Consider the following 9749-nt stretch of genomic DNA (forward strand, 5'->3'; position numbering starts at 1 on the left):
GCATCCAAGGAGGGCAGGGAGGGGGCCTGGAGATTGTGTTCAGTCACATGGTAATGATTTAATTAATCATGCCTAAATAATGAAGCCCCAGTAACTACTCTGGACAGGGAAGCCCAACCAGTTCTTCCTGGTTGGTGAATGCATTGATGTTCCAGGAGGATGATATGTTGATTCCATGGGGAGAGTGGATAGATGCTCTGTATTTGGACCCTCCCAGACCTCACCCTATGTGTCTTCATCTGGCTGTTCCTGACTTGTATCCTTGATTATGAAACTGTGAGCGTGAACCATAGCGCTTTCCTGCATTCTGAGTTGTCCTAGCAAATTATCAAATGGAGTGGGGGCATGGGGAACTCCCACATCTGTAGCCAGTTGGTCCGAAGTGCAGGTGGCTGGGGGACTCCACTTGCAGCTGGCAATTGAAGTGGGGGCAGTCTTGTCAAGGACTGAGCCCTTAACATGCGTCTATGCTAACTTTGGGCAGTTAGTGCCAGAACTGAACTTGGTTAGTACGCCAGCTGGGGTTGAAACAGAATACTAACCCTGAACCAATACTTGCATCCAGGAGGGATAGAGTATGCTAATTTGTAAACTGGATCGTGGACCCATCTGAGATTGGGGTGGGCTGAGCATGGCAGAAGGTGGTGCTTTAAAGGAAAAACAGGGTCTGACTGAAGGGAAGTGGTTGCTTGTGGGATTCTTTTGGAGATCATCCTGACCCTCCCTCACCCCAGGAGAAGGGGATTTCTGGAATTTTGTCTTCTTTCCTGGATGTCACAATCAGCCTTGGTGCTTTGGCCTAGACCTCTTGGCCCTCCAAGTCATACTCGGTTCTGTCAGGGCAGTTTGACAGCCTAAAGAACTCTGGCTTTACTTTGGCTCTGCCTCTGAACGACACACACCATCTCCCTCACTGCTGTCCATCTTCTTCCCTCTGGTTTCAGGCTTCAAAGTGTGTTCCCCGCCAGCTCCGGTTTGGCTCAGTGGATAGAGCGTCAGCCTGCGGACTGAAGGGTCCTGGGTTCGATTCCGGTCAAGGGCATGTACCTTGGTTGCGGGCATATCCCCAGTATGAGGTGTGCAGGAGGTGGCTGATTGATGTTTCTCTCTCATCAATGTTTCTGACTCTCTGTCCCTCTCCCTTCCTCTCTGTGAGAGGTCAATAAAATATATTTTTAAAAAAATAGTGTCATAGGATAGATTTCCAGGAGTGGAGTGACTAAGGAACAAAAAAAAAGCTTTTTTATACTGTACCAGCCCCTTCCTAAGCAGATGAGGTTGGAGAATCAGGACATAAGTCTTAGCAAGTTCCTCATTTTAGCATTAACACAGAGGCCCGGTGCACGGGATTCATGCACTGGTGGTGGTGGTGGTGGGGGGGGATGTCCCTCAGCCCAGCCTGTGCCCTCTCGGCAGTCTGCATTCTGGGAGCCCTCGGGGGATGTCCGACTGATGGCTTAGGCCTGCTCCCCGGCAATTGGACATCCTTAGTGCTGCCATGGAGAAGCCATGAGCCCGGCTTCTGGGCTTCTGGCTGAGCGGCACTCCCCCTTTGGGAGCACACTGACCACCAGGGGGCAGCTCCTGCAGTGAGCGTTTGCCCCCTGGTGGTCAGTGCACGTCAGTGACTGGTCATTCTGCAGTTTGGTGGATTTGCATATTGCCCTTTTATTATATAGGATGATGCATATATAGTACAGTGCAGTAGTTAAGTGCACATTGGAGTTTAGTTATATTGGGTTCCTTAATCACCCTGGTGCTGTTTTCTCACCTGTAAAATGGGGGCAATACCAGCTCCTGCTGATAACCAGAACAGTGAGTTGAGGTTTTGTCCCCAGGGGTTGTCTCTCTCAATGCTGAAGAATGAGCTCCAAGGACCAGAGATTTAAGCAAAAGTGTGGAAAATTTATTACAAGCAGATTTAGTCTCCCCGCATGGGGAGGGGGGGCCAATGATGGCTGCCCATGAGCCTTGTAGTCCAGGGGTATATATTTGCTACAAGCCACTTTTTTTGCTGCAGGCCCTCCCTTGGTTTCCCATACCTCCCGTTCTGTGTCCAAAAACATTCTATTATATCAGCATGGTTGTTTTTTGTGATTAGGCTTGCTCAAACTGCCGTGTCTGTCCCTGCCTATGTTCCACTTGCCTTTGTTTCACACTGGACCCTGCCCTATCTGCCTGCGTTCAAGCTAACTTCTCTCACCACCACACAGGGTAACACTGAGAAGGGTGTGTGTGTAATAAATAAATATGGCCCTGACCGGTTTGGCTCAGTGGATAGAGCATCGGCCTGCAGACTGAAGGGTCCCAGGTTCGATTCTGGTCAGGGGCATGTTCCTTGGTTGTGGGCACATCCCCAGTAGGAGGTGTGCAGGAGGCGGCTGATTGATGTTTCTCTCTCATTGATGTTTCTGTCTCTCTATCCCTCTCCCTTCCTCTCTGTAAAAAATCAATAAAATATATTTTTAAAAATAATAATAAAAAAATAAAATAAATAAATTGGTTTCCCTTTCTGTGCCCAGACCCTACTGAACATAATTTAGAGGGGGGATTCAGGAAATCTTTTTGAAATATAGTAAATTGAGTCCTAGGATCTGATGCATTTTGGAAACCTTAACCAGGGTTAAAAATAAGCATCTGCTATTATCATTCCAGGGTGATGAGATGAGGGATGTGAAAGTTAAAGGTTATATACTCTCCTTGAACTCATTCATTCAGTTAACAGACATCTACTGAGCACTCACTGGGTGCCCCACCCTGTGTTAGCTGCTGGGGACAAGAGGGAATAAGAAAGCCTCAAGCTGCTCTCTCTCTTTTTTAAATGTATTTTTATTGATTTCAGAGAGGAAGGGAGAGCAAGATAGAAATATCAGTGATGAGAGAGTATCACTGATTGGCTAGACCCCCGAACACCCCACACTGGGGATAGAGCCTGCAACCCAGCATGTGCCCCTATAGGAAATAAGCCCCCACTGGGAGTCCAACTGTTATCTGTGTTAACATAAAAACATTCAAACCTGTAAAGAATTTTTGTAAGTTTATTTGAGCCAAACTGTAGACAATTGCTGGGAAGCAGAACCTCAACGGATTGAGATAACGCTCCAGAGAATGGTGGGTTACATCTATATTTATACACTAGAGGCCCGTTGCATGGATTTGTACCCTCGTGGGGGTCCTTTGGCCCCGCCTGCAGGGATTGGGCTGAAACCGGCTCTCTGACATCCCCCGAGGGGTCCCAGATTGCAAGAGGGCACAGGCCAGGCTGAGGAACCCCACCGGTGCATGAATCCATGCACCAGGCCTCTAGTATGCATGTAAGATCTTTGGTTAGCCCTAGCTGGTTTGGCTCAGTGGGTAGAGCATCAGCCTGCGGACTGAAGGATTCCAGGTTCGATTCCAGTCAAGGGCACATGCCCGGGTTGTGGGTTTGATCCCCAGCAGGGGGCGTGCAGAAGGCAGCCAATCAATGATTCTCTCTCATCATTGATGTTTCTATTTCTCCCTTCCTCTCTGAAATTAATAAAAATATATTTTTTAAAAAAATCTTTGGTTAATCTCTTCCCGCCCTCCCCTCTCACTCTCCCCTCTGAGATTCATCAGCCTGTTCCATGTTTCCAAGCCTGAGGTTTCCGTTCCTGAGTTGAGCATCTGCCCCTGGTGGTCAGTGTGCATCATAGCTACCAGGTGGTCGGCTGGTCGCTTAGGCTTTTATAGATATAGATTGCAATCAAAGGAAGGGGTGTAGGTGGGTTATATGAAATCCAATGGTGATAGACTAGAGAGGCAGGAGAAAGCATATCGGGGAAACCCCTGGGATTGGATAAAAAGTAAAATGATAAACACATACTTAGGTGGGTGCAGGAACAATTAACATGATAACAACGAAGGAATTCGTGATATCTGTCCTGGAGTCCTGGTTGTGCCCTGAGAGGTCTGGAAAAAGGGAAGTTACAAGTTACCCAGACACTTCAAGGGTAGGTTATTATAGATGCAAAAAGACAGATGGGCTCAGTTAAGGTAAAGGTTGACCTTGTCAGTGAAGATACCAGCCTAGGGTGTAACCATCCACCATAACTGTTTAATTTCAGACCATCCTTTGTGGTTACTTTAGGTCTCTGAGTTTGCAAGATCGTCATGCAGGCCTTCCCTGAGCTTGTCAGGCTAGCACGTGGTCCCTTTCGTCCACACCTGGTTCATAGGTCAATGCTCAACCACCCCATCAGGCCAGCTGGCCTTAAGCTGCTTTTTTTTTTTTAAATATATATTTTACTGATTTTTTACAGAGAGGGAGAGGGATAGAGAGTTAAAAACATTGATGGGAGAGAAACATCGATCAGCTGCCTCCTGCACACCCCCTACTGGGGATGTGCCCGCAACCCAGGTACATGCCCTTGACCGGAATCGAACCCTGGACTCTTCAGTCCCCGGGTCGATGCTCTATCCACTGAGCCAAACCGGTTAGGGCTCAAGCTGCTCTTAATGGTACCTGAGGCTGGTCCCTCACCCTCGGTGTCATCAGTAAAACTGGGTGGGTGGGTGAGGCAATCAACAGGGAATTATTTCTTGGACTGCTGAAGTGTGACGGCTGGATGGCAAGGCTTCGTCTGTCCCCGCAGGCTGTGGGCCAGGAGGGCAGGTTTTTGAGGTTTAAGGACTATGCGACCAGGAGGCCTCGGGACCCCACTCCTGCTTCTTCTCCAGCGCATTCATTCCCAGAGCAGGGTCTCTCTATCCGGTAAATGTTACTACTGTAATCCCATTTTACAGATAAAAAAACAAAGGCTCAGCACTGAGATGGGTCTTACCTGAGCCCCACCCCCGAAAGGCACCCAGGACCCTCTTCCTCAGCCCGGCGGCAGGGCCTCGTCCTACCTCCCGCTCGACAGACCCGCGCAGTGGGTCGGACTCCAGGGGTTCGAGTCGTGGACGTCCCGAGCAGTCCGCGCCGAGGCCGCCTCTGCCTGGCGGAGGCCGGGAGCCTCCCTCCCCACCCCGGCCTCCCCGTACCTACCTCCTCCCCTAAGCGCAAACACAGCCCGCCTCTCTGGGAACCCCGGAGTCCACAGGTCCTCCGGGCGCTGGTGCATCATGGGAGGCTCACATCGCCCCTGGCGGCGTCGGAGAGAACTGCGTGCTCCCTCCTCCCGCGGGCCCGAGTGGGTGTGGAAACCTCCATCCTTCCCCGCCCCCGCGCTCCAGTATTTACTTTCCTTGACGTCTTCCGGCCCGCGCCCGGAAGTCGGCCGAGATGACCATAGAAACTGGTGGCCAGAGGTGCCCGGATTTGCCCTCTTGGTCCTCACTTCCGCCGGAAGTAACCTCCAGTCGCAATTGCCCTCTCTGCACGCGCGGGCATCGGGTACCTCGCACCGGTACTCGGGGCGTGAGTACGACCACAATGGCCGTCACCACCTTGCTGCGCGCGACGCCCCTCTTCAGCGGTGAGGAGGCTGGGAGGGCGATGACACATGGGGGTCCGGGGACACGTGGGGGTCGTCGGGAGTGACCGAGCTCCGATTCGCGCCCTGACTGCACGCCTCTGCCCCGGCAGGTCTCGGCGCCGGCCCGACCCCACTCCTGCAGGGCCTGTTGCGGCCGCTGACGGCCCCGGCACTGACCCTCTTGTGCCGCGGCCTGGCCGTGGAGGCCAAGAAGACCTATGTGCGCGATAAGCCCCATGTGAACGTGGGTACCATCGGCCATGTGGACCACGGCAAGACCACACTGACCGCGGCCATCACGAAAAGTAAGCGGGTTGCAGAGGGGGTATCCGGCAGCGCCCGCTCTGCAAGCGGGACCTGGAGCCAGGGAGGCGGGGTCCGCACAGTGGCCGCTGGAGGTGTTTAGTAGCCCCAGGAGCCAGCACTCAAGTGGGCGGGGCGTGGGGCTGGAAGATTTCTGTTCAGGAGACAGATTTCCCCTGAACAGAAGAACTTTGTGGTGCATAAATTGAGGGACCCTGAATGGCCTCCCTCTAGCCATAGGGACCGCCCTGTAAGCGGAGGCTTTACCCTAGAACAGCGGTTCTCAACCTGTGGGTCGAGACCCCTTTGGCGGTCGAATGACCCTTTCACAGGGGTCGCCTAAGACCATCCTGCATATCAGATATTTACATTACGATTCATAACAGTAGCAACATTACAGTTATGAAGTAGCAACGAAAATAATTTTATGGTTGGGTCACAACATGAGGAACTGTATTTAAAGGGCCAGAAGGTTGAGAACCACTGCTCTAGAAAGTCGCTGAACATGACCTTCAGGCCTTTATTTCTTTCTGACTGGTGATCTCTGCAGAAGTTGAGGGAGGGTCCATCCCCAGGCTGTCCGATTAAGGTTGTATAAGTGGGAGGGACCTAGGCGTGTGCCCTGAGCCCCCCTCTACCTCTGGAACTGTAGCTGAGAGCTGTGTTCTCTTGCCTTCCCCATTAGTTTTAGCCGAGGGCGGTGGGGCCAAGTTTAAGAAGTACGAAGAGATTGACAATGCCCCGGAGGAGCGAGCCCGCGGTATCACCATCAATGCAGCTCACGTGGAGTATAGCACTGCTGCCCGCCACTATGCCCACACAGACTGTCCCGGTCACGCAGATTACGTTAAGGTGAGAGCATTGCTGGGACAGGCCAGGAGCTGCCTCCCATCAGGAGAAATGTTAGGCTTGTGGGAGGAGCTTAAGATACTCAAGATGTCTAGTTTGAGATCACGGATTTGTGGGCATGGCCGATTAAAGTGGGTGTTGAGGTGGCAGAGAAAGGTGATGTGGAGCTGAGGTCACTGAACGAGGCTGTGTTTCTTCTCCGACCCAGAATATGATCACAGGCACTGCCCCCCTTGACGGCTGCATCCTAGTGGTGGCAGCCAATGACGGCCCCATGCCCCAGACCCGAGAGCACTTACTACTGGCCAAACAGGTATGCGGCGCCTGGGTAGGAGTGGAAAGAGGAAGCGTGGGGAGTTGGGCCACTTAGGACACCATCTCCCTCTTTCCCATCTGCAGATTGGAGTAGAGCATGTTGTGGTGTATGTGAACAAGGCAGATGCTGTCCAGGACTCTGAGATGGTGGAGCTAGTCGAGCTGGAGATTCGGGAACTGCTCACAGAGTTTGGCTACAAAGGGGAGGAGACCCCGGTCATCGTAGGCTCTGCCCTCTGTGCCCTTGAGGTGAAGGCAGGGTCAGGCAGGGGCTGCTGTGGCAGAGGATGGGGCGGGATAGGCATCCGGAGCTGTGCTCTGAGTCTGAGGGGTACTAGTAGTTCTTGGTAAGCAGAATGGAAACTTCAGTCCTGTCATACCCCTCCCCCACCCCTTCCAGCAACGTGACCCTGAGTTAGGCCTGAAGTCTGTGCAGAAGCTGCTGGATGCTGTGGACACTCACATCCCAGTGCCCACCCGGGACCTAGAGAAGCCTTTCCTGCTGCCTGTAGAGTCAGTTTACTCTATCCCTGGTGAGGACCCTGCTCATTGCATTCTCTCCCCCTAACGAGAGCCTTGCCCAAGGTCCCTAATGTCCTTTCTTGTTCCCTCCCAGGCCGGGGCACGGTGGTGACAGGTACGCTAGAACGTGGAATTTTGAAGAAGGGAGATGAGTGTGAGTTCCTGGGACATAACAAGAACATTCGCACTGTGGTAACAGGTATGGGAAGAAAGCCTTGAGACGCAGGGGCTGGCTCCAGGATGACCTCCCGCCTTGCAGACCCCTGTGCCTTCCCTCTGCTCCAGATGGTCCTTCCTTTCTCCTCCCTCTAGGAATTGAGATGTTCCACAAGAGCCTGGAGCGGGCAGAGGCAGGTGATAATCTTGGGGCCCTGGTTCGAGGCTTGAAGCGGGAGGACCTGAGACGTGGCCTGGTTATGGCCAAACCAGGTTCCATCCAGCCCCACCAGAAGGTGGAGGCCCAGGTGAGGCTTCTGGCAAAGGACAGGCTGACTGAGACGGACTGTCCCCTAGAGGCAGTGCTTCTAGCCACTTGCTCTCTTTTCCAGGTTTACATCCTCACCAAAGAGGAAGGTGGCCGCCACAAGCCCTTTGTATCCCACTTCATGCCTGTCATGTTCTCCCTGACTTGGGACATGTCCTGTCGTATCATCTTGCCTCCAGGGAAGGTATGGTGGGCACAGGGATGGGATGTGAAGGAGTGCTCTTCATATTAGGCCTGCCTCACGTACAGTTCCAAAGATGTGACAATGTGGGTGACTTTTCCTGGGGGGGAGAGAAGCTGGCTGATGATGTAGATCAGTGGTTCTCAACCTTCTGGCCCTTTAAATACAGCTCCTCATGTTGTGACCCAACCATAAAATTATTTTCGTTGCTACTTCATAACTGTAATGTTGCTACTGTTATGAATCCCAATGTAAATATCTGATATGCAGGATGGGCTTAGGCGACCCTTGTGAAAGGGTGGTTCGACCGCCAAAGGGGTCGTGACCCACAGATTGAGAACCGCTGATGTAGATGAACCTAGTGATAGAAGAGTCTGGACCAATGGGTTTTGGAGGAGTGAGTCCTCATCCACTATTCCCTAGGCCAGTGGTTGGCAAACTGCGTCTCTTGAGCCATATGCGGCTCTTTGGCCCCTTGAGTGTGGCTCTTCCACAGAATACCGACTTCTGCACATGGGCCACGAAGTTTCAATCGCACTGTACGTGCGCGCTCACACGTGGTATTTTGTGGAAGAGCCACACTCAAGGGGCCAAAGAGCCACAGTTTGCCGACCACTGCCCTAGGCTGAAGTAGTTGAAAAACTTAGTTATATTACCACTTACCCAGAGACTTCTCAGAAAAGAGTATTTCTTCTTCAGAGTTTTATTATACCTAGGGCTTAGAGAAGTTCCTAAGAGACCTATATAGCCCAAAATTTCAACATTTTCCCTTAAGAACATACCTTGGGAATACTGATCGGTGGTCCCTTTTTTTTTTTTTTTGCCTTTGCATCTGCTGGCAGCTGGGATGAAGCTGTTCCCAGAAATCATCATCATGCTGTATTTCCCCACAATCAGTCACTTTGGTAGCCAGCAAAACAGCTGGAATAAAGACATCTTGAAGGCCAAGCATGATCCCTGTTTCTGTCCCCTAGGAGCTTGCTATGCCTGGGGAGGACCTGAAGCTTAGCCTAATCTTGCGGCAACCAATGATCTTAGAAAAAGGCCAGCGTTTTACTCTGCGAGATGGCAACCGGACCATTGGCACTGGCCTCGTCACCGACACACCAGCCATGACTGAGGAGGACAAGAACATCAAGTGGAGTTGAGTGTGGACCTCTGCTCAGGCTCTTGTATGCAGGGCTGTGCTGGCCAGTGTTCTGTTTCTCATGCCCCCTTCCCAGGGCATAGGCTGCAACCCAGCAGAGTTGCAACTAGACCATCACTTCTCCTGGCCAGAAGGGCCACACGGCCTGCCAGGTGAGGTAGGTCAATAAACTGTTCTGTGAATAGTAAGCTAGCCTGGGTCTTGTGTCCTTTGTTTAAGTTGGAAGGATGGAGGAATATAAAAAGGGAGCCAGAGCCAGGCTGGCGTGGCTCAATGAACCAGGTCATGGTTCACTTCCTGGTCAGGGCATATACCTGGGCTTGATCCCAGTGGGGAGACATGAAGGAGGCAGCCTATCAATGATTTTCTCTCATCATTGATGTTCCTCTCCCTCTCTCATGAAATCAATAAAAATATCTTTTAAAAAGTGGCCCTAGCTGGTTTGGCTCAGCGGATAGAGCATCGGCCTGCAGACTGAAAGGTCCCAGGTTCGATTCTGGTCAAGGG

At 51.9% G+C, this 9749-nt stretch overlaps 1 protein-coding gene across 1 annotated transcript; it reads left to right on the forward strand.

The window, feature by feature from the left end:
• Positions 1 to 5316: 5316 nt before the first annotated feature.
• On the forward strand, positions 5317 to 9430 carry TUFM (Tu translation elongation factor, mitochondrial). The gene is made up of 10 exons (XM_070413473.1): positions 5317 to 5441; positions 5552 to 5746; positions 6430 to 6596; positions 6802 to 6906; positions 6993 to 7157; positions 7309 to 7441; positions 7525 to 7629; positions 7743 to 7894; positions 7979 to 8098; positions 9070 to 9430. The coding sequence occupies exons 1-10, from the start codon at positions 5399 to 5401 to the stop codon at positions 9241 to 9243; spliced, it is 1359 nt and encodes a 452-aa protein (XP_070269574.1). The 5' UTR covers positions 5317 to 5398; the 3' UTR covers positions 9244 to 9430.
• Positions 9431 to 9749: the final 319 nt, after the last annotated feature.

Source organism: Myotis yumanensis, unplaced genomic scaffold (genome assembly GCF_028538775.1).
Source record: "Myotis yumanensis isolate MYYU_CA2020_CCGP unplaced genomic scaffold, mMyoYum1.0.hap1 SCAF_4, whole genome shotgun sequence".
Lineage (NCBI taxonomy): Eukaryota > Metazoa > Chordata > Mammalia > Chiroptera > Vespertilionidae > Myotis > Myotis yumanensis.

What these genes read in the sequence shown, in the direction of transcription:
- TUFM (XM_070413473.1), top strand. Translation starts at nt 5,399, where the DNA reads ATGGCCGTCACCACCTTGCTGCGCGCGACGCCCCTCTTCAGCG. An exon ending in GTCACGCAGATTACGTTAAG is followed by an intron (nt 6,597 to 6,801) that starts GTGAGAGCATTG and finishes TCTCCGACCCAG; the next exon opens with AATATGATCACAGGCACTGC. An exon ending in TCATCTTGCCTCCAGGGAAG is followed by an intron (nt 8,099 to 9,069) that starts GTATGGTGGGCA and finishes TCTGTCCCCTAG; the next exon opens with GAGCTTGCTATGCCTGGGGA.